The sequence below is a fragment of the Mustela putorius genome, unplaced genomic scaffold (genome assembly GCF_011764305.1).
Source record: "Mustela putorius furo isolate JIRA1106 unplaced genomic scaffold, ASM1176430v1.1 tig00000596_pilon_pilon_pilon, whole genome shotgun sequence".
In the NCBI taxonomy this organism is placed as follows: domain Eukaryota; kingdom Metazoa; phylum Chordata; class Mammalia; order Carnivora; family Mustelidae; genus Mustela; species Mustela putorius.
The window spans coordinates 11,125,139-11,152,723 of NW_025421428.1; the positions used below are offsets into that span (position 1 = coordinate 11,125,139).

The 27,585-nt window shown below is 51.4% G+C and overlaps 1 protein-coding gene and 1 pseudogene across 1 annotated transcript in view; one reads left to right on the forward strand and one right to left on the reverse strand.

Moving 5' to 3' along the window:
* The window catches only part of GPR107 (G protein-coupled receptor 107), a 77,460-nt gene that overhangs the window by 37,758 nt on the left and 12,117 nt on the right, over positions 1–27,585 (forward strand). The window contains exons 10-17 of the mRNA XM_013058637.2: positions 1,785–1,860; positions 3,199–3,272; positions 3,680–3,797; positions 5,924–6,054; positions 8,613–8,656; positions 24,866–24,915; positions 26,022–26,105; positions 26,936–27,054. Coding sequence (XP_012914091.1) covers positions 1,785–1,860; positions 3,199–3,272; positions 3,680–3,797; positions 5,924–6,054; positions 8,613–8,656; positions 24,866–24,915; positions 26,022–26,105; positions 26,936–27,054 — 696 coding nt within the window. The remainder of the gene's footprint in view (positions 1–1,784; positions 1,861–3,198; positions 3,273–3,679; positions 3,798–5,923; positions 6,055–8,612; positions 8,657–24,865; positions 24,916–26,021; positions 26,106–26,935; positions 27,055–27,585) is intronic.
* LOC106006252 lies at positions 11,807–18,678 on the reverse strand (annotated as a pseudogene).

Genomic DNA, 27,585 nt, shown 5'->3' on the forward strand with positions numbered 1-27,585 from the left:
GCAGGGCTCTTGTCTCCCTGTGTACCAACACTGACATCTTATTTTTGGCCAATCTGATGGGTATAAACTGGTACTTCATTTTATTTTTCATTTTCCTAAATACCAATGATGTGAAATATCTTTCTAGGGACTTGCTGACCCTTTGGGTTACCCTTCTTTTTTTAAGATTTTATTTATTTATTTTACAGACAGAGATCACAAGTAGAGAGGCAGGCAGAGAGAGAGAGAGAAGCAGGCTCCCTGCTGAGCAGAGAGCCTGATGAGGGGATTGATCCCAGGACCCCGAGATCATGACCTGAGCCGAAGGCAGAGGCTTAACCCACTGAGCCACCCAGGTGCCCCATGGGCTCCCCTTCTTGTGACCGTTGTTAGGCTTTGCATATTTTTCTGTTGGGTTTTCTGTCATTTTCTTATTGCTTCACAGGAGTTTCTTGGATATTTTGGATATCAGTCCTTTGTCCGTCTTAGACATTGCCAGTTTCTTCTCCCAGTCTGTTAAACTTGTCTGGGGTATTCATTGTTGAATGAAAGTCTTTAATATTAATGGAGTTAGAGCTCTCTAATTATAATCTTTTGGGCCGTGGGTCTTGGAAGAAGCCTTTCCCTACTCCAAGGTCACAAAAGGTGTGTATTCTGTTTAGCACTGGAATCCTTCTGGAGTGCTCCGCTATGGAACTGTGGAGTGGGGAGCCAGCTGTGTGTGTATGTACGCACGCAGTTCTGAGCTGATTTCCCTGCGCCGGTTTCTAAATAGTCCTCCCCGTTCCTCCTTATTTGCTGCTCCGTATCGCTCCTGTGTCAGGCCTCCGTGTGTCAAGCTCTCTGTTCTATGTCAAGCTTTCTGTTTTGTTGGCTCACTTGTCCGATGCTATGCCCGTTCCACATGTTTGCCTGCTGTGGCTTTGCAGAACGTCTTGATGTCTCAGAGTGTGAGTTTCCTCTGTGGCTCTAAGACAAGTTTGATGTACTTGAAGAGTTTTACATTTGTCTCCCAAATGGTCTGGTGTCCTAGGACATTAGTCCCAGGGTGAGGAGGCAGCCCAAAGGTGGACGGGTGTCTGTGTAGGCACGGCGGTGCGAGCCGACACTTTCCCCTGCTGGCCTGGTGTGTCTGGCGGGCCTTGGTCCTGCATGCCGCCTGGCTCCTCCTGTCCCACTCTGGGCCACCGCTCGCCCCCACAGCCAAGTTTGGGCACCTTCTGTTTCCCCAGGGGCTTCTTGCCAGTTTTGTAGATCCCGCCGCCTCATGCTTGACTCTGGGGCCTTTCCAGGGTGGTTTCTGGGCACAAAGCTGGCAAGCTGCACGGGTTCCCATCTTATCAGGAGCTGGAACTCGTCCTGTCTGGCTTCAGTGCCTAACACTACTCCAGTGACAACACAGACTGCACGAGAGGGGACTCTGGGGCTTTGTCGGGGCTGTTTCTGTTGGCAGAAATGAGGTCTCCAAAGGGCTTCATGGGTGTGGTTTGCTTAGATAATATTTAGTGCCTCCTTATAAATGCATCTGATGCCCGGAGCTTTAGCCATCCTTTGGAGGGTGGGGGAATGGAATATTGGTTTTGGGTTTTTTTTTTTAAGATTTTATTCATTTATTTGAGAGAGAGGGGAGGAGCATGGAGGGAGAGTAAGAGAGAACCAGACTCCATGCTGAGTAGAGAGGCTGATGCGGGGCTCAATCCCAGGACCCTGAGATCATGACCTGCGCCAAGGCAGATGCTTAACTGACTGAGCCACCCAGGCGCACCTGGGATATTCCTTTAATTCTTTTCTCTCCATTTTTATAGGAATGACGTATTTAAAATTCACTGGTTGATGGCGGCCCTTCCTTTCACGAAGTCTCTTTCCTTGGTGTTCCACGCGGTATGTGTTCACGTTTCGGGTCATTTACGAAATGAGGTACGGTGTCTCTACAGTCAGAAAAAACGAAGTGGAAGGAAGGGGAGCTAGGTCACTGGGATATAAGATGAGGGTAGACCTTCTCTCATGAGGCATTTGGTGTGGGAGGGGCCGTCACAGGGATAAATCCTGACACCCTCAGTGACCTGAGCCCGGAGACCGCTTCCAACACACGCACATAGCCAGAGATTTCCTAGACCCTTCCTTGTTTTTGTTCCTTTTTGTTTGTTTTGTCTTTTCTCAAGATTAGAGTGCCACCTGCCACATTGTTTCTGTGGCTTGATTTTTCTCCTTCCCCATGTGCCCATTTGATATGAAGCTTGGTGTGAGCATACTTACTTGAGGGAACAGTGATGCTCTACACCTGGAGGCGTGTGAGTTGTGCTTGCACTTGGAGTAGTTGGTTTGGCTGCGGAGTGAAGTGCACCTGCCCGCGGGAGGAAGGTCACAGCTGCCCAGTGGCACCCGCCAGCTGCACTTGGGAGGGTGACAGTCTCCAGACACGCGCTGTCCTGCCCTTCAGAGTGTTGGCATCAGAGGCGTAGTGATGTATGCGGTACAGTCTCTGGAAATGACAGTTACTTGGATAATTTCCCATTTGGATCTAAGTGAAAAGAATCTTTCTGGAACTTGGTTGGTAATGAATGACAAGGCCCTTGAGTCACTTCAGTGTCTAGATAGCTGTTCGTGACAGGATGAAAGGTCCACAAAGACATCAGTGCTGGCGTTTGTGAGTCGTGGCAGGAAGCATCGCGAGTGCACTACTGAGACTGGCCTCTTCAATTAAAATATGCTGGTGGCTTTAAGTAGCTCGAAGTGCACAGATATTTTTCAAAAAGACAAAACAACAGCACAGGGGAAACTGCGTGACTCCACCTGGACTTTTTTTTTTCTTTTTTCTGGTGGGAGCCCCATGTGGGATTCGATCCCAGGATCCTGGGATCATGACCTGAGCTGAAGGCAGATGCTTCACTGGCTGAGCCCCCCAGGCATCCTGGTCCTTGGGGATTTTAAAGAAAATAACAGGCAGCTCTCTGCCCGCGTGAATCTCCTGCCTCAAGAGAGGGACCTGGCCTGTGTGCTGGTGGTGTCGAAACTTGTGGCAGGTTTCTCGTGCTGCCTGACCTTGGTAGTGCCTTCACGTGCTGGATTGTGAATTGACAAGTGAGGTATTAGCGGCTGGGGTAAGGGGAGACCCCCCCAACCACATGGTGAGGTGCTGTGGTGGCACGTGCTCTGCTTCCCTGTGCGTGAAGGCGTGTGGGAGATGGGCCTCTCTGAAATGCGATCGTTCTGTTGCAGATCGACTACCACTACATCTCGTCCCAGGGCTTTCCCATCGAGGGTTGGGCTGTCGTGTACTACATCACTCACCTGTAAGTACACAGAGCGACCCGAGAAGTGCTCATCCCACAAGGCGACGTGCAGAAGTTGGGGAGGCCACGGTGGGGAGGAACCCGCCTCACATGAATAGTTGCTGCCCGCCCGTGGCAGCCTGTCCGGATTCCTGCCACACCGGAGCTGTGTGGCACATGGGTGGCTGTCCAGACCTGAGAACTCAGGCCCGCTGGCTCGGGAGGGGGCTGCGTCCATGGGGCGGGTTAGCTGCTTGGAGGTCGGGGGCGTGGCGAACCCGTTTGTGTGCTGCTTCACTTAAGAGGCGTTTCCTAAATTTGGCCCCTTGTCTTCCCCCAAGAAGCCCGTGAAGTCATGAAGGAGCTGAGCAGTGGAACCTGCAGAGAGTCTGAAGAGGCCACTGTGTCTGAAACTTTTTCTTTTGCAGCTTGAAAGGGGCACTCCTGTTCATCACCATCGCGCTCATCGGCACGGGCTGGGCTTTCATTAAGCACATCCTTTCCGATAAAGACAAAAAGATCTTCATGATCGTCATCCCGCTCCAGGTAAGGGACCCTGATCCTGCGCGTCCTGGTTGTGTCCTGACACTTCACAGGACTCAGCTCTGGTTCTATCCAGAGGGAGGCGGCTCGCCCAGAAACCCCGGCTCATACTGCTGGGTTCCCTTTCTGTATTCTGGCCCACCTAGGCCTCGGTCAAGGCCCTGAGAGCTGTCTGCCGTCACTCGTGTGGTGAACGGCTTATGGACGCCCACATTGAGGAGAGATCTGCTGGAAAGTCAGGACCCCTAACGGCTTGCCTTCGTGCCTCTGGCTGCCCTCTAGCCGAGCTCAGCTGTATAGTGTTTTAATTAACAAGTTATTGTAAAACTGTGAATGACACCAGTGAGTTCTCACAAGGTGGGATATTAAGTAGACATCAGGGCAACTATTATTAAACCCTTCCTGGTTTGGGACCCTCGGCCAAGGCCAGCCTTGCCTGGTTGTGAGCTGCTCGGGAGAGGAACCTTGGGAGAGGCAGAGATTGGGCGTAAAGAACTCAGTAAACAGAGAGGGCCCAGCAGGGATGCCCGACTGCTCTGTTCAGCCAAAGAGCGTGTGTTTGATAAAGTTGTTCTCCTCGTCTGCTCCCGTTTGGGAGCCCAGTGTGGGTGTGGCAAGGGGAGGAAGGAGGATTGTGTGCCGCAGTCCCCTGGCACACAAGTTAGCCTGCTCCAGTGATGGGCGGTCTGGCAGTGTTCGCAGCAAAGCCACCTTCCCGTTAATGACAGAGGGATTCGTGTTAACACCCAGTGAGTGGTACAGACCGGTGGCTGTAGGTTTCCCAGGAATGGCCCAAATGTGAGCGATCTAGAAGCCTTCTTGGTATAGACCGGCCTTGCCTCGATGTTTAAGGAGAAAAATGTGGCAGGCAAAAAATCAGTAGCGGGGACACATGGTGCTGCCGGTGTGAGCAGCGATGCTGAGGAGCCGTCCGAGTCCCCACGGTCGGGCTCTTGCGGCCGCAGCGCCGGCCACGCTGAGTTCTGCAGCCTGCCAGCGCCTCCCAGCTCCGAAGGGAGGGCCTGCGTCCTCCTCCCACCGTGTTGCACCGCTCCCGGTCGCCCTGTCCCCCCAGAGCAGCTACTGTCCCTCCAGGCAGACCTTCCTTCCCCACCCAGACTGGGATGCGACGCGGCACACCCCGAGGGGGCTGACTGTGAGGTTCCATGGCAGGCAGCTCCGAGGAAATGGGACATTGAAACCATCAAATACAAGGAAGTCGTGCATCGAAAAGCACAGGGACTAGTCTGGGAAGGCCTTGACTATCAGCCTGGAAACGGAAACTCCTTCGTGGTCGTGGGGAGCCAGTGCACGCTTCTGAGCGAGAAGTGATTGATGTACAGATGTGCGCCCAGACTTCGAAGAACGTTTCTGGCACTGCGAGAACACCGTCGGGCAGCTCGGGCTGGCTCCGAGGGGCAGGGCCTGAGGCATCTGGGTATCGTGGCTGACTGGGGGGGGCGGTGCCTGCCATTCAGCACCTGAGTGGCTCTGCTCAGGCCTCGGAGCCCAAAAAGCAAAGCAGAGTGTCCTGGTGATCTGTGCTGTGTCACAGATCACCCCAAATGCAGTGACAGAGAGCAACAATAACCACATATTGTCTCATTCTATGTGGGTCAGAAGTTGTGGAAAGGCTGCGCTGGGCAGGTCCAACATGGGGGCCTCCTGCGGTCCGACAGTGGCTGGGGCTTCCTTGAAGTCTTCGCTTACCTCTGTCCCCGGGGCCGGGAAAAGCTGGGGCTCCTCAGCCAAATCTCTTTCCCGGCCTGGTCTCTCCACCGTGGCTGGCTCGGGGTAGCCAGACTTTTACAAGAGGGTTCAGGGCTCCAAAGGCATGTGTCCCCAGTGAGCCGGCCGTCCAGAGGTGGTGTCCTTTGTATGACCGACCTTGGAAATCACACGGCCTCACTGCCACCTAACTGTTGCTCAGGGCAGTCACAGGTCAGGAGGAGGACACAGAGACACTGCCTGAGGGGAGAGCACAGTACTCTGAAAAGCACGTGGCACTGGAGAGAATGCTGTGACCGTGGTTGGGGACCTGCAGGCCCAAGGGGCCACCTTCCCCCGGGACTGCTGTTGTGGGGATCTGCCCTTGCTTTAGGGCTTCAGCCACTTCTCGTGTCCTGTAGGTTCTGGCGAACGTGGCCTACATCATCATAGAGTCCACTGAGGAGGGGACTACGGAGTATGGCTTGTGGAAGGATTCTCTGTTTCTGGTAGACCTGCTGTGCTGTGGAGCGATCCTCTTCCCAGTGGTGTGGTGAGTCCCCGCAGGGAGGGGGGCCACGGTGTGCCTCGGGGCTTGTGTGCCGAACAAGACCAGGCTGCTGACTCAGCCTTTCCCAGTCTGGTCCGAGTCACCCAGGGCATCTGCCGGACACATGCAGCTTCCTGGCTCCCCAGCGGACGTGGGTCCGTCTCCAGCAGGAGCCTGGGGTTGGCGTCTGCATTCAGTTCCGCAGTGTGTTCCAACGGAGCGGATCTGGCGCCTTGGCTTTGAACACAAATGAGACAATAGAGAAGGGTCTGGAAAGGAGAGCTCAACAGCAGCATAACCTAGCAGCATGATTTAGAGGGAAGGGAATTGAAATCCCATAAACAGCCTTTTCTTGCCGGGTTAGACGCAGAGTGCGGGAGTGCATGAACCTGAACTAGCGAGAGGCCCAGCGCATCACCACATAGCTATCCCCAGAATGGCAGGCCGGAGGTGCACACGCTGTGCTCCAGTTCTGTAAAGAGGCATTAGCACCCCGTCCGTGGTTGATGAGAGAAAACGTCCTTGTTAAATCTGATGCCAGGTGAAGGGAATTACTGGTTCTGTAGGAAGCAGTAGAGGGAGAAGGTTCTAGCAACAGTGCTACAGTGAACTAGTTCGTGGCTGCTTGAGAGCAGTTACTTCTTTTCGAATAAAGTTTTTATTTTATTTTTATTTTTTTAGGTTTTATTTATTTGACAGAATGAGAGCACAGGCAGGGGGAGCAGCAGGCAGAGGGAGAGGGGGAAGCAGGCTTCGGGCTGAGCAAGGAGCCGGATATGGGGTTCGAACCCAGGGCCGTGGGATCATGACCTGAGCCGAAGGCAGACGCATAACTAACTGAACCACCCAGGTGCCCCCAGAGTAAAGTTTTTTGTTTTTTTTTTTTTAAAGATTTTATTTATTTATTTGACAGAGAGAGACCACAAGTAGGCAGAGAGGCAGGCAGAGAGAGAGAGGAGGAAGCAGGCTCCCTGCTGAGCAAAGAGCCCGATGCGGGACTCGATCCCAGGACCCTGAGATCATGACCCGAGCCGAAGGCAGCGGCATAACCCACTGAGCCACCCAGGCGCCCCAGAGTAAAGTTTTTAAAAATATATTTACCTGCTTTCTATTAGAAATGATGTGGTCCATGCTGCAGTGGCCTCATGAAGTAAATTCTTATTTTCCCGGATCCTGGGATTTATCTTCTTCCAGTTATTCTGATTATTTAGAACGTGGTGCCAGTGGAGTGTCATCCTTATTCCAGCCGATCAGACTAACTCTGGACCCTTATTCTGTCACACATCACACGGGCGCACGTAGCTGTGCAGCAGCTGGTTTCCGGCAGAGACCACGAAGCATGAGCGAGGCTTCCTGAGCGCTCCCGACGCCCCGCGTCCTACAGCTCAGGCATCTGGAACAGGATGACCAGCGCTGTCTTCAGAGAGAGCGCCTGACTGTTCTCGAACAGAGTCTGATCCCTTCTCTCCCATCTAGTTCTCCCATCTAGTACTCCTGTCAGAGAGAAGGACTTGGGGATTTGGGGAAGATTCGGGTGAGCCTCAGGGCTGCGAGTGGCCATTTCCTGCCCCTTGTTCATTTCAGCACCAACGAGCAAGTGCTGTGTGGCAAAGTTCTTGAAAGTGAAGGTTCTGGAAGTTGCTGTAAGATGTAAAACTAGGTCCTAGAGGGGACTGAAGGAATAGTATCGAAGGTTCTTTTGAAGCCCTCAGACTCTGCTGGGTTGGGTTTGGGGCGAGCTTTGGTGCGAGCTTTGTGCCAGCTGACTCTCCTACCCTGCGCCATCCACTTCTCCTGGGTGGGAAGATGACCCAGTGGCGGGGGGGCGGGGCGGCTGTTCTTAGGAGAAAAGGCTTGTAGTCATGGTCAGGTAGAGAGTGAGTGGCCTGTGAGGACTTCAGCCCCCATGTAAGACCCACCCTCGCCCTGGGCTGGATCGGCCCCGGCTGTTGCCGTCATTTTGGGACAGTCTCTCCCTCGCAGCCTCTGTGCTCTCCCTAGAACTCTGGCCCCTCGCAGTCGTAGGCGAATGTGTGACACTTCGCAGCAGGAAGACAGACTCCCTGGGGGCAGAGTTCTGCATCTCCAGTCAGTGAAGTAGGGAGTTTGCCGGAAACCAAGTGCTCCCGAGCTCCTAGACCTAGACTTTAGAAATCAGCCTCTAGCCTTGGTGGGGGCGGAGGGGGGCACGTTCTCCAGATAGCAGGTGCTGTCCACAGCAATGTTGAGGGATGGTGTAGTTGTGGGAATGAAAGATTTTAGGTGGAGGGGGAGATTCAAGACGGTTGAAATTACTGTGTTTTGCTTTGTCGTCCCCTCACACCCAGGCCCCTGCCAGACCTTTTTTGGCCATTAGAGGGCATCCTTAACTCGCAGGCTTGAGCCCCAGACAAGGCAAGGTGTCCCTTAGCAGAGATGATGTTTAGGGAGAGTGCTCAAGCCATCTGGGCCAGCCCTTTCTGTTGAAAACTGGGAAATTCAAGGCCTTGAGTTACTAGTGCTGGAAACAGAAGAATGCAGATCTGCCAGCTAACCTTTGTTCTCCAAACATTTATTTTTAGGTCAATCAGGCATTTACAAGAAGCATCAGCGACAGATGGAAAAGGCAAGTTCCCTTGTGCTCTTTGGTGCTGCTAGTCCTTCCCCAAAGCCGCATGGCTGGGTACTGCTGGGAGGTGGAGGCGAAGGGCTGCTGTCTCCTGGGAGGCAGGCTGAGGAGCCCCAGGGACTTGGTGAGAGCAGCCAGGGTCGTTTGCTCGACAGGAGGGAGTAAACTTTGCAAGGTCCGCTGTGGAGGGAGGCTGGGGGGTGATTGCTGCTTGATCAGATGATTCATTCCGTTTCCACTAGTGAGCGTGATTTTCACCTCCAGACTGAGTCAGGAGGAGAAAGTCTTGTCTGGGAAGGACCAGATAGCACTTCACTGTGAGAACAGGAGGCATAATGGATTGGAGATGGCTATGTGTAAAGCATCCCTTCCTGCTGATTTAACACGCTTTCAAAATAGATGTGTCGGGATTCATTTAAGATGAGACCAACGCCAGAGAGAACCTTCTAAACGCTCTGGTCTTTACATGCCGGTGCCTTGATAACCCTTCTGTATCTCTTTGGTTTTCTAACCATCCCTCCTAAGAAAAGCCACGGAGAAGATGTTTTGTGCATTTCTGAGCTGATTTGAATAGTGCACGATGGCATAAAAGGGGGCTTTGGACCACTAGGGACTGAGAAGCAGTGCTTTCTCAGTGCTCGGAGCCGCCGGTGCGTCCGGGTGCTGACAGCAATGTGCTTCAAGGCTCATAATTCATTTGTTGTTGATGCAGTTTTGTTGCTGACCCTTTCTTTAATCATTATAAAAGTAATAGGATTCATTTTAGAAAAATTGGAAATCAGGTAATAGGTACCTGCCTTATTTCACACTTGCTATGTAATTAATACTGCATGATTTTCTGTAAGTTGAACTACACTCGAGTTCAAGGCTTCACGCCAGTGTCTGGCAGGATCCCGGGGTAGAGCACCGCACTTGGGGGTGTCTGCTACTCTTGTGGTTTCGGTCCACAGTCCTTGCTTTGGAGACTCCTGCCATCCGGCCCTCGTAGCACTCTGGCTCTGGGTGGCCTGGCACCGGGGGTTTCTGCCTCCCCGGGCCCACCCCTCCCGAGTTGCTGCATGCCCCACTCAGAATGTGCCAGCCCATTTTCTTTCCTGTCCTGGGAAATAGCTCTTTGTTGTTTTTCCCTCTTTTTCTTCAAAAGCACTGGGTTCTTTTCTTCTGGGACAGATTCTTGTCAGTGAGTTTCAGCTTGAACTTCATGTAAAGGATTTGCTTTTAGCCTGGTTCAGAGCTCAGAGAGCTCTCCTGCCTTCTTGGAATAGGGTAAGGGGAAATCACAAAAGATAAAACACAAATTAGAATCCTAATAAAGCACCGCAGCACAAACCGAAAAATCCAAAATAAAAAATAAAAACTCACCTTCTGAGAATAACTGTCTGGAAGATATTCTTGTTTTCTTTCTTCTTTTTCTGTACTTGTCACATAAAAAGGAGCCTTTATTATTATATTTGTCAATGAATAGGTCGTTCTCTTAGTTTTAACGTATAAGGGGCAGCCAGCTGGCTTGGTCCGCGGGCTCAGTCATTGGAGCATATGGCTTTTGATCTCAGGGTTGTGGGTTCGAGCCCCGTGTTGGATATAGACATTACTCAAAATTTAAAGTTTAAAAAATGTTTTAATATCTTGAGGTGAGACATTTTACTTTCTCATCTTTATACACTTCGGTGTTTGTGGATTCATTTCTCTTACTGCTGGGCTGAAAATGCTTAAAAATTCCAAGAGCATGTCCTCCAGTTGGTGAGTTTTATGGTTAGTTTTCTTCTGGCCTCACCCTTCCCCTTTGCGGATCCTCTGACCTTCCTCACCAGCTCCATTTCCCTCTTCTCCATCATCCTGATCCCTGTGACGGCCTCTCTGCTTTCTGCAGCCAGCTTTGCAGGGCTTGGGGACGACCACGGTAATGAATCGTCTCTGTGACCATTCATTCCGCAAGTGGCTGATGGCTAGTGGTTGATGCTTAGCCGGCTGAACCAAGATGGGATCGGAATTGTCCCCATGCATCTGTAGTGAAAAGAAACCTGAATGCTGTTGTCGTCGTCTGGGGCACACAAGGCAGTTTCTCGCTTTTTCCACCAGGTGACAGCATGCGACTTCTTCAGCGAGAGCAGTGTCAAAACAGGAAGTCACAGGAGCAGACCAGGGCTCTTGCTCACCGTTTGCTGGTTGACATACTGTTAAGAAAGCCCCCCATTTCACATCAGCAAATATCACAAACCCTTTGAAAGGGGGTCGGGGCGCCTGGGTGTCTCAGTTGTTGTGTGTCTGCCTTCGGCTCAGGTCATGATCCCAAGCTCCTGGGATCAAGCCCCGCATTGGGCTCCCTGCTCAACGGGAAGCCTCCCTCCCCTACTCCCCCTGCTTGTGTTCCCTCTTGCGCCCTGGGTCTCAGTCTGTCAAATAAATTAATTAAATTAAATTGAAAAAGGAGGACATAGTAGTTAGGGTGCGGGTGTCTTGATCAATATGCTTTCACCGAATTGATTTAGGCCATGGCTGCTTATTAGCTGATCTGCAAATGTGTATTTCATTCAGGACTTTGAAAAATGGTTATGCCAGTAACTCTTCCAGAGGTGGGGCGGTCACGTCCCCCCTGCAGAGAACTCTCAGGAATAGCATCCCCTGCCCCTCAGCGCAAGCCGCCCTGGGGTGTGATGGCAGAGCGGATGGGGACAGAAGTGAGGCAGGAGCTGGAGCCAGCACACTGCTAAGCACCCCGCCGCAGGCTCCCCGGTGTGCTTGACCTCATACCCCCAGCCCGTGCTCCTCAGCGCACCCTTCTGCGATCTAGCCCGCCCCAGAGGCAGCTGGCAAAGTGAAGGCCATGGGCAGTGATGCCTGCCACTAGATTCGCAAGCATTTTGCTGGTTGACAGCTGATGGTTCCTGATCTTAGGCTCTTTGTGCCCTTGACTCAATGCATGACCTTGACAGTGACTTGGACTTGAGACTCTCCCTGTAAGTGCAGTCCAGGCTCACTGATTGCCGTGGAGGAAGTGCTGTTTGCAGTGGCTGTCCCTGCATTTGGGGTGACAGGGTGGCTTTCAGAGAGCTTGTTTGGATGTTTACCTCTTCGTCTCTGGAGTCCTTTTGACTGAACCTGAGGGAAGCCGCCCAGTGTCCTTCAGCTGCGTCTTTGTCTCTTCTGTCACACGCTGTTGCTTCTCTGAGCTCCTCTGTCGTTGAAAGTCACTGTCTCGCTGCGTTCTCTGAACGGAAGCTTCCCGAGTACTGCACAGACACCCAAGCTCGGGTTGCACCGGGTTTTGCCCGCCGACATTGACTGTCACTGCCCTTGAGGGTGGACCTGTTTCCTCCTTAACTCCACCGTCATTACCTCCAAGGACTGGCCGGGGGATAGACGTCCTACATTGGGTTAACAGTTCCTGGCGCTGCTTGTCTTTTTTTCCCTGTCGTGTTTCTGAGGAAGACTCAGAGGAAGTGTTCTGAGGACTCTGGCTTTTATGTGAGCTTCAGAGGCATTTAAACAAACGGTGACAGGCTCTAGTGGCACGGTTTGTGGAGGCCTGGCCTCACTGGGAGTGGCTGCCACGTTCTGCAAGTAGCTGCGGCCGTGGGAAGTACTTGTCAGGGTAGCAGTTCCCACGAGGGTCCTCGGGGTGACGCTGTTTTCGTCGCCGGCCACGGTCATCGTTTTTTGCTGTTGACGTTGGCTCTGATGGTACAGGAGCAGTAGTGGGTCAGACAGCGGCGGCCTGAGCATGATTCAAGGCAGTAGCACCGAACCGTATCAGTGGCCCTTACTCCCTGCTTGCCAGGGGTGAAAGAGGCTCCTTTCCCTTAAGAGTGACGTCGATGAAATAGTAAAAACTACTGTTATTAAATCTCAACCCTTAAACATATGTCTTTTAACATTTCAAGTGTCATGAAATGGGAAGTATACGTGAAGCACTTCTGTCAGGCACCGGAGTGTAATAGTTGTCTTATGGGAATGCACATGTACAGTTGTTGGAGTTGCAAGCTGAACCAGCTGCTTTTCTCTTGGGAAATCATTTTTGTTTGAAAGAATAAACTTTGGTATGGCTACTCAGACATGAGCTTTTGTCAGACATCTTAAAAATGAATGAAGTAAACAATTCAGGGAAATGAGAAGTATTTGTTGCTGGCGATCTCATTTTCACTTGAAAGCACAAATGTTAATTTAGGAAGACTTATATCCACCACTGAAGGCTTGATAGCTTCCCTGTTCTTAACAGACATATGTGAGAAGGGGTAATATTAACAAATGTGACTTTAAAAAGTATTTTATAATAAAAAATGTCAATATTTCAGAGACCTTTGTGACTTGGTCGAACCTGGCCAGTGCATGTGACACAGTCGTGCATGAATAAAAGATCCATTCAAAGTGCAAGATGGACCAGTGGATTTTTTCTTTAAGATTTTCTTCTTTTAAAAAGATGTATTTATTTATTTGAGAGAGAGCGCAGGTACACATGAGAGGGCCAGGGCAGAGGGCAGGGACAAGCAGACTCCCCACTGAGCAGGGAGCCCTACTAGGGCCTCCATCTCATGACCCCAAGTTCATTACCTGAGCCGAAATAGAGTCGGATGCTCAACTGACTAAGCCACCCAGGCGCCTCAAGATTTTATTTGTAAGTAATCTCTACACCCAGCGCGGGGCTCGAACTCACAACAAATGACGGGTCATGGGCGCTCACTGATAAAGTTTCAGATTCCGCACCTCACTAATCTTTAAGAAGCTACCACTTGTCGGGGCACCTGGGTGGCTCCGTCGTTAAGCATTTGCCTTCAGCTTGGGTTATGATCCCAGGACCCCAGGACTGAGCCCTGCATTGGGCTCTCTCCTCAGGGGGAAGAAGCCTGCTTCTCCCTGTCCCACTCCCCCTGCTTGTGTTCCCTCTCTCGCTGTGCCTCTCTCTGTCAAATAAACGAAATCTTAAAAAAAAAAAAAGCTACCACTTGTCAAGTTTTAATGTCAAAGAAGACTGTTCACAGTTCTCTGAAAAGAGAACTTATACAGGCCCCTGTCTGTATAAGGCCGTATTTTCTTCACATAGTGCAACCAAAAGACTCTTTCATGGCACATTGACTACATACGCAGATATGAGAATCCAGCTGTGTTCTCTTAAGCCAGACATCAAAGAGATTTACAAAAACAAAACAATACCAAGCATCTCAAGTTTTTTTTAAATGAGTTTTTTTTTTTTAAGATTTTATTTATTTATTTGACAGAGAGAGGTCACAGTAGGCAGAGAGGCAGGCGGGATTGGGGGAGCAGGCTCCCTGCTGAGCAGAGAGCCGGATGCAGGACTCGATCCCAGGACCCTGAGATCATGACCCAAGCCAAAGGCAGAGGCCCAATCCACTGAGCCACCTAGGCACCCTTGAATGAGTTATTTTTAATTAAAAAATGTTTATACTAGTAATGGATTTGTTACTTTTAAATTGATTATTAAGGGGCGCCTGGGTGGCTCAGTGGGTTAAAGCCTCTGCCTTCGGCTCCGGTCGTGATCCCAGGGTCCTGGGATCGAGCCCTGCATCGGGCTCTCTGCTCAGCGGGGAACCTGCTTCCTCCTCTCTCTCTCTCTCTGCCTGCCTCTCTGCCTACTTGTGATCTCTACCTGTCGAATAAATAAATAAAATCTTTTTTAAAAAATTGATTATTAAATACTTTTGAAATTTGTTTAATTTTTCTAATATGATAAATATTGGTAGATTTTACCCACATAAACAAAGTTCTTTGAGGTCCTCAGGAATTTTTAAAAAGTGGAAAGGAATCCTGAGACCAAAAGTTTGAGAACCATGTGATAGGGATGAGGCTTCTTGAATCTCTCGTGGTCATGACCGCCATGACCGAAAAGCCTGCCTGTTTTGTTTTTTTCCCCCGTGCCTAGAGAGTTTATTTCAGACTTATTTAGCCGGATTCTTGTGACTAAATATTTAGAGTTCATTAGTTCTGGGTATCTCGTGCCAAAAAAGTATGTTTTATTTGGGGGCATTCATGTAAACAGACCTAATGAAAAACCCATTGATGAGAAAAGAAGAAAATTACCCTGGCCTGTTTTTATAAATAGTTTTCTTAAAAGATTTTAGTTATTTGTTAGAGAGAGCGCATGCACAAGTAGGAGAAGGGGGCGGGTGGCAGAGGGAAAGGGAGAAGTAGCCTCTCCTCTGAGCAGGGACCCTGACGTGGGGCTCGATCCCAGGACCCCTGAAGGCAGACGTTCAACGGGCGGAGGGTGCCCACCCCTCCCCCCCGCCCCCCATTCCTGTAAATGATGTTTTCCTGGAATGCATCTTGCCCATTGTGTGTGCGCTGTCTGTGGGAGTTTTTGCGCTTCAGTGGCAAAGTTGAGTCCTTGGGGCGGAGATCATCAGGCCCACAAGGGTGCTCTCTGAGCTTCTAGAGAAAAAGTTCGCCAAATCCTGGCTGTTGTTAGACATTAAAGAGATTCGTATCTGTAACAGAGTGATACTGACCACTGACTGCTCACCCCTTACTGAGCGCTTTGAAAACTGTAAGGCTTGCATAGATCTAACAACGTACCGCTTGTAAGCGTTTATGGAACTCCATTTTTGTGTCCAGGACTGTGTTGTCATTTTATTGAGGGCAATAGCTTTTGCACCATTATCTGCTCTGATATTGTACCTAATTATGCTAATAGGACCCTGTGCCTTTCTTTCACTAACAAGATGGCCGTTAACATGACTTGCTGTCCGTTGACCAGGAGCGCTCCGGGTTTTACATTTGCACCGGGGCTGACGTTTATAAGCACTGTCTTCCCTGACTCCTTTGACTCAGTTCCTGGCTGTAATCTCAGGTTTCTCCAATCTTTGTTTACATTTTCCCAGGAGAAACTAAGGTGCCCGGGGCCAGGCAGCGAGGATTATTATTACTAGGCCAGACCAGGAAGCCCTAGGTCAAAAGCCCTAGGGTGCAGAAGGAGGTGCAGAGAAGGAGGAGCCTCCCAGCCACACGTTTTGCTGTGATTTCCCTTCCCCAGCACGAGGGGAGGGCTCTAGGACTGGGTGCCACCTGGGCGGGGATGAGTTCCTCCAGAGTTGTTCTGTGCTGTTTTCTGCCCTGCCCTTGAAGATAGCCTTGGGATTGCCCACTCTGGAGCAGGGTTTCAGGATAACAGGATAGAAGAGGCAGAAAAAAATGAGATGCCCTTTATCTGGTCAAACAATTTTCATCCTTCCTTTTGTCCCTGGGTGTGGAGCTGGAGCATATGTTTATGATCCTCTCCCAAGCCTGAAGTCTGAAGCCGTTACCATGAGAGCATCATAAACATCGCTCTGCTCCAGAAAGGTGGCGTGCTGGCGGACCAAGAAGGCTTTCTCTCCTGCCGGTGTGATGCAGTAGTAGTTCAGAGGGCTCCCCTGTCAGGGTGTCTGGGTGGCTCAGTGGGTTAATAAGCCTTTGCCTTCGGCTCAGGTCGTGATCTCAGGGTCCTGGGATCGAGCCCAATATCGGGCTCTCTGCTCCGCAGGGAGCCTGCTTCCCCTTCTCTCTCTGTTTCTCTGCCTACTTGTGATTCTCTATCTGTCAAATAAATAAAATCTTAAAAAAAAAAAAAAAGTTCCCCTGCCATCGGGGTGGGGGCCGTATGGCATTCTGTCCTACACTCAAGGCCGCCTCATGTTCGGTTGTCGCCAGCTCTCTAGGTCCCACGTTTTCCATCCACGAGTGCATTAGGGGAAGGGGTGTGTAGGCGCTAGAAACTGGGTGAGATTTTGTGCATGTAGCATTTACCGGGGCAGAGGGTGCATTTACCTGGGCAGAGGGTTCATGGCTTTTCGCAAATCTCAAAGGAGTCCATGACCCCACAAAGGGTAAAACTATAGCCAAATAGGCTGTTACGAAGAAGTAAGGTGAAAGAAAGAGTATTCGATTAGACTGACTTACTGCAGTGATTTATCATTTCTTTTAATCACCAAAACCCTGTTTTCATTACTTTCCCCTAGCAGATCACCCAAACTTCCTTTAATGCCGTTAATAAAATCATAGCTTCTGCTCCACGTTTCAAAATAATCAACCATTGTTACAGCCTGAATTAGTATAGTCCATAACCAAAAGCAGAGAGGCCACTGTGTATATCCCCAGCCTGAGAAGCAGCCACATCATGCACACATTGCCATTTTTTTTTATTAGGCCTTCAAAACATTGGGCCCCTTGCTGTCTTGGGGGGCCCCTGGCCACCCAGCAGGCTTGGTTTGCGATGTGAGTGGGTGTGCCCTTCCTGGTCTGGGACAGGGTTCTGCCCAGGGGCCTTGGCTTGGATTTGGTTTCTGCAAGTCCTGAGTCACGGTTGAAACCAATGCTTCTCGGTTGATTACCTACCACAGTATTTGGGGAGATGTGGTTCTCTTATGGAGAAGGTGTTGTCTGCTGTTGGCCAGCCTGTGTCAGGATGCAGTGGGACATCTGACTTGCTTCCTCACCCGGCTCATTGCCAACTGCGAGTCTGTGCCATGGACAGGCAGGGAGCGGCGTGCTCCTTGGCTCAGCCCAGCCCCAGCCGTGATGTCAGACTAGGGAGGCTTCCAGAGCCATGCGAGCCGCGGGCTGGCGGGGACGGGAGCAGAGTCAGGTCGGCCTGGGTCCTTAGGACCCCACCTCCCACCTGCAAAGGGCCTTTGGAGGAGAGGAGAAGGGCGACAAGAACAGAAACTCACCAGATGTGATGGCAGAGATCTTACAGTCTTCCCTGTGGCTGTCAGCCAGTCTCTTGGGCCATTTTTACTTCTTTCTTTTTCTTCTTCCTTTATTTTTTTTTTTTAAGATTTTATTTATTTATTTGACAGACATAGATCACAAGTAGGCAGAGAGGCAGGCAGAGAGATAGGAGGAAGCAGGCTCCCTGTTGAGCAAAGAGCCCGATGTGGGGCTTGATCCCAGGACCCCTGGGATCATGACCTGAGCCGAAGGTAGAGGCTTTAACCCACTGAGCCACCCAGGCACCCCTTCTTGTTCCTTTACAGTAACTTTTGCTTACAATAAGGTGCATAGTCCTTACCTGTTCAATTTGGTGAATTTTTACCATTCCTCAATTATTGTTTTATTATTTTTTTACCTTTTTATTTTTTGCTACTTGATGAATAAGGTTATTACTATCTTTATCTGAAATAATCTTCATAGAGAATTGTGGTTTGGTTATTAGCTCTCAGCAGCCCACTCCTGAGCTGGAAGGAAACTTGCCTTCTTCCGAGCTACCCGATCTTCCTCTTGGGCAAGAGCCATTTTGGGACAGATCCACTTCTTCTTGGATAGGCAGGCCTCCATCCATTGCTCCCTGGAGGGCCCCAAAACTTAATTTCCGGCAGTAGTTCTGGCAAGCCCTGCATCCAGATAGCGGGTGACGGGACCAGGTAGACCATCAACGCTTCTTTCCCCGTTGTATTCATCTCCAGTCACTTCCACTTGGCCTTCCTAGATCTTGTCCATGCCAGACCTGTTGAGGAGCCTGTGGGCCAGCAGCGGGCCGGCACAGTGCGCTGCGGCGTAATTTGTCAGGCCAACCTTCCCACCGTACTTTGGGAGTTCATCAGCGTAAGCTGTGCCCAAACCGTCGTATCCTCTGCAGGCATAAGCAAGCTGACACATGACACCTCTGTCGGTTACACGAACCGTCGCCTGTATTGAGGTGTTTTTTACTTACTTTTATCTTTTACCAAGCATTTCCTGGCATAATAATCAGTTTTACCCTCTCGTTGTCTTCTTAATTTCACTTGGTATCTCTTGAAGGAAGCCTTATTCTTGACAACCTTAACAAACCCTGCTCCGGGGGTGCCTGGGGGGCTCAGTGGGTTAAGGCTCTGCCTTCAGCTCGGTCATGATCTCAGGGTCCTGGGATCAACCCCTGCGTCGGGCTCTCTGCTCAGCAGGGAGCCTGCTTCTCCCTCTCTCTCTGCCTGCCTCTCGGCCTACTTATGATCTCTCTCTGTCAACTAAATAAAATCTTAAAAACAAACAAACAAACAGGCCCATAAACTCTGCTCTGTTTTCTCCTTCCCTTTACCTCTGTCATGTTCCATGATCCTGGACCATTTCATTGCTTTTCCCTCCCTCCATCACTCTGAGCTAGTCAGAGGTTCATTTTTCTCCATAAGTCCCTCCCCTCCCCATTCTTTTAAAATTAATTCTAACTTTGGATAATTGTTTTAAATGTATATTGGAAATATATTTTTTATATTTAAAATATTTAAATATTTAAAATTTAAAAAATATTTAAAATACATATATTTTAAAAGATTTTATTTGTCTATTAAAGATTTTATTTATTTATTTGGCAGATAGCACAAGTAGGCAGAGAGGCAGGGGCGGGGTGGGAAAGCAGGCTCCCCGCTGAGCAGAGAGCCCCATATAGGACTCAATCGTGAGATCATGACCTGAGCCAAAGGCAGAGTCTTATTTGTTTATTGGGAAAGCTAGAGAAAATGCAAGTTCACGAGCAGGGGAAGGGGCAGAGGAACAAGCAGATTCCCCACCGAGCAGGGAGCCCAGTGCCAGGCTCCATCCCAGGACTCCAGGATCATGCCTGAGCCAAAGGCAGATGTTTCACTGACTGAGCCACCCAGGAACCCCTGGAAATTTATTTTGAACCACTTTTCACGGGACCTTCAACCATTTGAAAATCAGAGTTTCCTTCTCTACAGAGTTCTTGTCTTTTTTTTTTTTTTTTAATTTTACTTATTTATTTGACAGAGAGAGAGAGATCACAAAGGCAGATCAAGGGCAGAGAGAACTGAAGAAGCAGGCTCCTTGCGGAGTGGAGAGCCCGACTCGGGGCTCGATCCCAGAACCCTGTGACCACAACCTGAGCCGAAGGCAGGGGCTTAACCCACTGAGCCCCCCAGAGTTCTTGTCTTACACAGCCCCATGCTTGCTCCTCATACGGTCTTCATGAGATGGGTTGGTGGGATCTCCTCTTAGTGGAGGCCAGAGGGCACCTGCTGAGCTGGTATCTCCCCAAAATGGATAGTTTCAGGCCAGCGTGGTCTCAGGTCAGCGTGTGGCCTGGCTTCCAGGCCCGTGCTTGCCCACAAAAGTGGGGGCAGCTACTGTGCCACCTCCCCACCGCCCCAACCCCGCCATCAGCAGGGGGAGCTTGAACTTGGAGCTTAAGCAGACTGTAGAACCGCTGAGCTTGACAGTGAGTCAGAGCAATGCTGATGCCAGCCAGGCCTTGCTAGCATCCTTATTTCTGTAATTTTTGTGTTTGACTCAAAATTCCCTTTGAAGCATGGCAGGGAGGAAGCAGGAGAAAGGGATTTGGGGTAGATGGGCATGGTTTTAAGCTTCGGGGCTTTCTTTATACCCAGAGAAGGATTGTTTTGGAAATGTTTCACCCTTGAAGAGACTGTCACGGGCCTTTGCTTCTGTGTGCCTCGTAAATCACCCAGTATTAACTCCTCAAGATGGATTGCTGGCAGCTCCTGGGCACTGCCCGGCATTTTGAGCCATGGGCTGGCAGGGGATTACAAAGCTGTGAATTATCTTTCTCTTAGTGCAGAGTGTAGGCATTGAGAACGTGGTCTTTAGAGAGCTGTGGACTTGGGTGTTGAGTACTTGCTTTTCTCCTTAAAAGCTGTGTGACATTGGCTATTCTGCTAAACTTCTCCAGGCCTTAGTTCTTCCTCTGTGAGGCAGTGGTCACAGCGGTTGTTCCTTCACGGGGGCTGATGTGTGGTTTTTACCCCAGATGAAGCATGAGAGGCGCCTGGCACACGGTCCCTCACTCCGCCGATGCTAACAACCAGTGTCGTGGTTCAGGACCGTCCAGGCGAGTCCACTGGGGAGGAAGGGGCCATCTGTCTTCTTGCCAGCCCCCTCGTTCCTCCTGGGGGTACAGAGGAAAGGTAAAAGTCTAGGGAAGGGACAGCATCTCCTCTAGCTGGGGTACCTTTGCTCTTGATACTTACTGGTCACAGAGATGGCTGCCTTGGTAATTGTTTGTGTGTTTTTAAAGATTTAAATTATTTGTTTATGGAGTTGGGGGGGGGGCAGAGAGCACAGTAGAGGGAGTGGCAGGCAGAATGGGCAGAGGGAGAAGCAGGCTCCCCGCCGAGCAGGAGCCCGATGTGGGACTTGATCCCAGGACCCTGGGATCATGACCTGAACCGAAGGCAGACGCTTAACTGACTGAGCCACCCAGGCGCCCCTGCCTTGGTAATTATTTGAAACAGCTGGGCACTTCCTGCCTCTGTGGGCACTTGTTCTGTTCTCATCAGTAAAAAATAGTTGCCAATGGGGCGCCTGGGTGGCTCAGTGGGTTAAGCCGCTGCCTTCGGCTCAGGTCATGATCTCAGGGTCCTGGGATCGAGTCCCGCATTGGGCTCTCTGCTCGGCGGGGGGCCTGCTTCCTCCTCTCTCTCTCTCTGCCTGCCTCTCCATCTACTTGTGATTTCTCTCTGTCAAATAAATAAATAAAATCTTTAAAAAAAAAAATAGTTGCCAAAATCCAGAGTCCTGGCCATTTCCTGCGGGGAGAGTGGAGGAGCCCATAGCAGGAGGTGGGCCTCGCAGGAGCTCCTAGAGCAGGTGCGTTGACAACCTCCCTGCCCCCCGCCCCCTCCTTCCTCGTTCCCTGGGAGCTTCTTCAAAGTCCTTCTGGCTAAGTCCAGTTCTGTAACAGTGGCAGCCGGGCATGTGTTCTAGGAGAAGCTCTCAGGGTGATTCTGGTGCTCACCCCGGAAAAACCAGTGCCATGAAAACATCCTGACCACGAGCAGACCCATGCCTGGGAGGGACGGGCCAGGCCCAGGCACACGCAGCCATGACAGTGCAGTGACTGGAATGTGGGGCTTTGGGCTCCCGTTCGAGGCATTTTCCTCCCACCAGACTCACTCTTTGACCATATTTGCTGTTTGTGGTGATGGGGTCAGAAATAGCCAGCCCAGACTCGAGGAGCCTCTGTTCCCGTGGGAGGCCGGCCTGCCTCGAGCCAGCGAGCAGCAAGCTGGGCAGCGTCCGCCACTCCAGGGACAGCTCTTTTGGAAAAAAAAAGCAGGAGGAGGCCTGGGATCCCGCGCTGCGACGTGCTGCCTTGCTGGCTGCTCCTCGCGTAACGCTGGTGAGGCCTCCCCTCCGGGGCTGGATCCCCGCTGCTCCAGGCTGACCGCATCGTGTGCAGATGGCAGCCCCCGCGTCCCCGCTCCGTCGGGTCGCGCTCACTGGAGCCTGGGTTCCCGGCGGGTGTGGCAGCCGCTGCAGGAGTCTGCGGCCCAGTTGGTGTTGGGTCGATGCTATATAACCCTCGTGCGGAAGCAGTAGACATGGGCCGCGTGCTTACTGGGGGCCGTTTGCTTTCCACGCACTGTCTCCTCACCTCTGCCAACAACCCTTACGGTAGGCGCTGTTATCCTTGTTGGACAGATGAAGAAACTGAGGCTCAGAGAGGTTAAGTGGCTTTTCTGAGGTCACACAGCCGGGAAGCAGCAGAGTTGGAACTTGAACCCAAGGTGTTCAAATGTGCAGGTCCTGTGCTGCTGCCTGCTTGTTTCCAAGCTCAGTACGTGGGCTCCCTCCCCGCCTTCGCGGCCCTGGCTGGGACTGGATCACGCAGGTGGGGGCCTGGCCCCCGGAGCTCGGCCAGCGGTATGTCTCATGTGTGACTGGAAGTGACCTCTGTCGGGACTGCTGGGTTTTGCAGATGACACTGAGCTTCACTTACTGGGGCTGCCTGTCCTAGAGGCAGCACCGATGGTCCCCAGGTCTGTTTGTCCTCGCCCGCGTCCTGCGGTGGTGCGGCATCGGCGCGGGGGCGTGGGCACACAGGCTCATATTTGAGGCGCTCTGTGGCCTGACTCAGTTCAGGATGTCTTACAGCAGCCTGGAGGGTGCGACATGGTGGCCCCTGGCTCCAGGGAGATGTGAGATGTGGCGCCTTCCACACCCTTCCCCTCCCCCACGGTCTTCACCCTGCAGCGCCCTCACCCCCGTGCCTCCCTCCCCCGTCAGCCCCGAATTCTTGGCCCTGGCAGGGAGGGAGGGGACCGCCAGACTTACCTAGTCCGTCCGTCTCCCCCGCCAGCCTCCGAGGCGGGGTCTTCACTAATCGAGAAGGGCCTCACCACCGTCCGGACGGACCTCCGCGAGTTCCAGGCTTTTCACTGCAGTTGGGCTCTCGTTCTGGGCTCTTTCCATCCTTTCTGTGGAGAAATTGTTCTCGAATGTCGATGTGATCAAGGCACCCCCGGCTTCAGACCCTTCAGAGGCTCTCTGGTGCCCTCGGCTCTGCCAAGGAGGATGGTTGGTGGTCTTCTGCATCGGCTCTATTTTCGGCTCTCCCTGTGGTCCAGCCCATGCCCTGGTCTCTCCACGGTCCAGCTGCCAGCTTCCTCTTCCCCGCGCGGGGGCCTCTCAGCCCTGAGCCCTTGTATCTGCTCTTCCCAAGTGCCGTCCACTGGCCTATCTGCTCTTCCTCCCTCCCGAGCCCTCCCAGGCCTCTCTGAGGCACCAGCTCCTCTGGGAATCCCCTCTCTCACCCCTGGGCCCCTGGTCTAGGTCGGGAGCCCCTTTCTGGGCGGGCAGAGCAGCCCAGCCTGCCTGGGACCTTAACATCCATCACACTTCTCTCTGGCTGGCTGATGGTGCTTGGTGAAGCCAGGGCAGGATGTGGCAAGGATTTCAGCAAACGAAATTCAGAAGAGACTTTTCAAGCATTTTTTTTATTACCTAACGGTGTGAGTGTTAATGTTCTTCCTTGGTTGTTCACAAAGAAGAGAACTGAGTGTTCGTGTTCAAGAACTCTTTCGCTTCAGGGCCGGGGGAGGGGTGCATTTCCTTGACCACCGGAGCAGCAGATGCCCACGCGGAAAGACACACAAAAGGATACTGGTTCATGCAAATGTGTGAAGCATTTAATCCGTGGTAGCTTAGCTTGACACAGAATTCTCAGGTTTAATTAACCCTTGGTCCTCAGTGGAAATTCTCCTACCCCCACTCTCCCCCCCTCCCCCCGAACCGGCAGGAGCACCTGCTTGCGTTGCGCGCTCCCATCACTCACTGGGTATCCTGTGCCCCTTGCACTGGGCGTGTAGCATCTCCCTTTCCCTGAGGGACGGCAGCCGCTTGGGGCAAAGGCCACAGCTGCCCCATCTTGGGTCGGCTGCATCCCAGAGCCTGGTCAGGGCCAGAATGAATGGCAAGCTGGATGTGAACCAGAGAGATCTAATGTTATTTAAAAATAACAAGACTGCCAGTTAAGAAAGCTTCATAGGGCTTCCTCTAACGTTGCGTGCATGTGTCCAACCCAGCTCCACACCTGGGTGTTACAGCCGCTCAACTTGGAGAGTTAGATTTGCTCTGAAGATTTTCTCATCCTCTCCTCAATGGAGGCGTTCAGTTTCTCCCAGAAGGTTCTTGCACGTACTCTTAGCTGATCATCACATTGAAGATTAATTTAGGATTCCAGGAATTTCTTTTGGAACCCTAAGTTTGACTGCCCCCCCACTAATCGTGAGCCGGGGGAAGGGGAAGGAAGAGGAACCTTCTCCACCCACGGCGCCGGCGCCGTTCTTAAACGGAACCAGTAATTGAATGCTATTAAGCCAAATTAATTTGCCTCCTGCAGGAAGGTTTATGATGAATGAAAAGCTTGCTAATCGGGGAGGGAGCCAGGCTACCCTCTGTGGTCATCAATATTTCATGGCCATAGGCGGTGGCAGGAAGTTAGCTGTCCTGGCTCCCTGACCTTGAGCGATCCAAAGGTAGGACACAGCCAGCAGGGTTGTATTTAAAGGGCTTGTTACAAGGGAAATTTGCAAGATGTACTTGTGGGTTAATTGAATTTAGACCCTCAGCTAGTGGGATGCCCAGGACCCCACCTGAGATTGGTCCTAGTGGGGAGCGCAGCTCTGTCAGCCGCTGGGACAGAGCTGAAATGTTTACCATTGGCTTTTGGGGGCAGGGGTGGCTTGATTTTTAGTGTCTGCCGATTTCTGTGGCGTCAGTATACCCCCCAGCATGGCAAGTTGAAAGCTCCTGAGCCCAGAATGGGGAGCTGCACTGGCTCCCATAACTCCTGGATTCTTCCTGCTTGGGGGAGGGTGGTGGTGATCCTTCCAAGCTGATGCTTTTCCAGAAATATAGATGTGCCCCTGGGCAGTACTCATCTGCATTAGACTTGGCCTCCTAACAGAGGGCACTTGAATGTCACTTGCTTTTAAAAATGAGAAAAGACGTTAATGTGCCTGTCGTTCTGTTCTTTCTTTTCCCTAGCTGCTATTAACTTAGCAAAGCTGAAACTTTTCAGACACTATTACGTCTTGGTGAGTAAAAAAAAAAAAAAAAAAAAAACCTTGAATCTGTAAATAAGATCAGTTCAAGGAGTAGAACAAATGAACTTCCAAAGAACTGGCAGAAGCACGAGATGTGCTACCAGGGCCGTGCAGATTTCGTTTTATCAAACCAAATTGTGTCTTTTGATCGGAGAAATTAAACCGCTGAGTCACGCCTTCTTAAATGTTAGATTTAAATTTGGCTTTAAATACTCGGAAAAGTAATACAGTCTTGATGTTTTCTTACAATAAAGGGACCCTGATCTTCTACCCCTTCGTCCCTCCCCCTCCCCCAGGTGATTCCCGTTAAAGGTTCGGGGCTTGTTTCTCTGGGTGCCCTTCCAAGCACAGGCCAGACAGAGCAGCCCCTTGGCTTGCTTGTTTTAGTCATTTGCAAAAATGAGAAAAAAGTCCCTATGAGCAGACACCAAAAGACAGGACCTGCTGTAAATTATTAAGACAAAGATTATTAAAACAAAGACAAAAGCTCTTCAAGAGTTCGCTTCCTGATTCCTAAAAGAAAGTTTCTGAGTCCTCTTCCGTCTGTGGGTTGGACAGGTCCTTCCCTGGGCAGGGTCCCAGGGAGCAGTCCAGGCCCCAGGGGCCGTCCAGGGGAATCCTTGCCACATCTTCCCTTACTAGAATACTCGGTGTTACTCTGATACTCAGTACTCAGGTACGCCCTGCGGGTGTGGGCCCTGAGGGCTGTGTTTTGCTATCACTACTCGGAAACATGCCTCAGGGCCTGGGAAGAAAAACTCCTGCCCTTTGGGGATTGAAGTCAGTGGGTCGTGTATGTGGTGGAAAAGGCGAAGAAGGCATGAGAGTTCAGAGCAGCCACACCGGATGCCTTGTCCTCCCCACGTCGGGTGGGTGGTCCCCTAGAGGTGAGAGGTGAGGGCCAAGTCCTTTTGAGTGGGGTGGCCAGAGAAGCTGTCTCTGCCATGTTTATTAATTAGCACCTTAAGTGTCAAATGATTTTCCTCAGGGAATTCTGTCTTCTCTTTTGTTGTTCCTTTGTGACAGCAAGATGTTGGAAAGAAGCGATGCTGTCCTTTCCATGTTGATTTCATTTCTTCTTTATCCCTGCCCCGTAGATCGTGTGTTACATATACTTCACCAGGATCATCGCATTCCTCCTCAAGCTCGCCGTTCCGTTCCAGTGGAAATGGCTCTACCAGGTGCGGGGCTCGTGTGTGGGAACGTGTGGGAACGGCGCAGGGTGCGGGGGAGGGGGTGGGGGGGCGGCTGAAGGGGAGGGTTCGGGTGTAACTTAACGTGAGGTCGCTCAGGAGGGATCAGGCAGTGGCCACTCCTGTCACCTCTGGCCCACAACTAAGATGATCTGTTTGCCCAGGAAAGCTGCTGGATTACATGAAAAATCTGGAAGTAATTGCATTATTGATTTTAGTTTTCAATTTTACAAGACTTGGAAGAAAAAAGCCTCAGGCAGAGAGTGTGAGCCTCGCCCTGGATAATTAAAACGCAAGGAGACGTGGTTTTCCTTCAGTTCCGGGGCTCAGGAAAGCTCAGAATCCAGAATGCCCTTCTTTACCCACGAGTATTTCAGTAATACAGTGTCTTTGCCGAAGACTCGAGCTCATTGACTCCTAGGGGAAGCCACCGAATTATCTAGAGCCTGTTCCCTTTCTTGTTCTCGTCAGGACGTGTAGTCGGCACTCCGTGCTGCACCAGTTCTGGGCGGAGGGCACAGCAATGAGACTTTTCCTTGAGGCGCCCGCTTGGTGCTGAGGGCACTACGGGAAATGTGGAGCTAAAAGGAGCTCTTAAAAGATTCTGGTGAAGACTGATTAAAGCCTGGGGTCTTAACCATCATTTCCGGGCAGAATGCTCCTAGCTGAGCCTCTGACCCACCTCGTGAGGAGACCCTACCCCAGCTCTGCCCTGACCTTTGGTTGGGGGGCGGGTACTGCACCGGTTTTAGTTCCACTGCTTTCAGAAGAACAGCCTTGCTAATAATCCCTTTTTCGGGGTGGGTTTTAATTCGCAGCTCCTGGACGAAATGGCCACGCTGGTATTCTTTGTTCTAACGGGCTGTAAATTCCGTCCGGCTTCAGATAACCCCTACCTACAGCTTTCTCAGGAGGATGACCTGGAAATGGAATCCGTGTAAGCAGTCTCCCCTTGTGTCCCTCCTCCTTCGGCCCCCGGACCCCGCCAGACAGCACGGTGGGAGTTGGGAGTCTGAGCGCCTTCTCCCTGCGTTCCGTTGCTCCCGAGGTGTTACCTCTATATTTAGCAGAAGGAAATGGACACTTGAGCCGCAGGCTGTCTTACTCAGTTTGAAGTACAGTGTCTGCCAAGATCGCTCCGTCTTTGCAGGGGAAGTGGAACCGGCCCTCCGATTAAGCATCCCCCAGCATCATTGGCACATGCTTCCAGTGAGCCGGTGGTGAGAACTTGGGCATCCGCTTGGCCCGTTCAGCCCTCCCGGGGATGGGCAGCCCCGCTTCCTGTTGGCCCCAGCCTCCGGGAGCTGGTGTCTAAAAACGTGATCATCTGAGTCGACTCTGGGTCTCCTGCTTGTCTGCAGGCTCCCCTGCACCAGATAACGGAATGGTTTTCACAGCAGGCACAGCGAATTGACCTCTGTGCGAGTGTTCAAGCCGGCTTTTTCTGAGTCATAGGGCAAGTGACTTT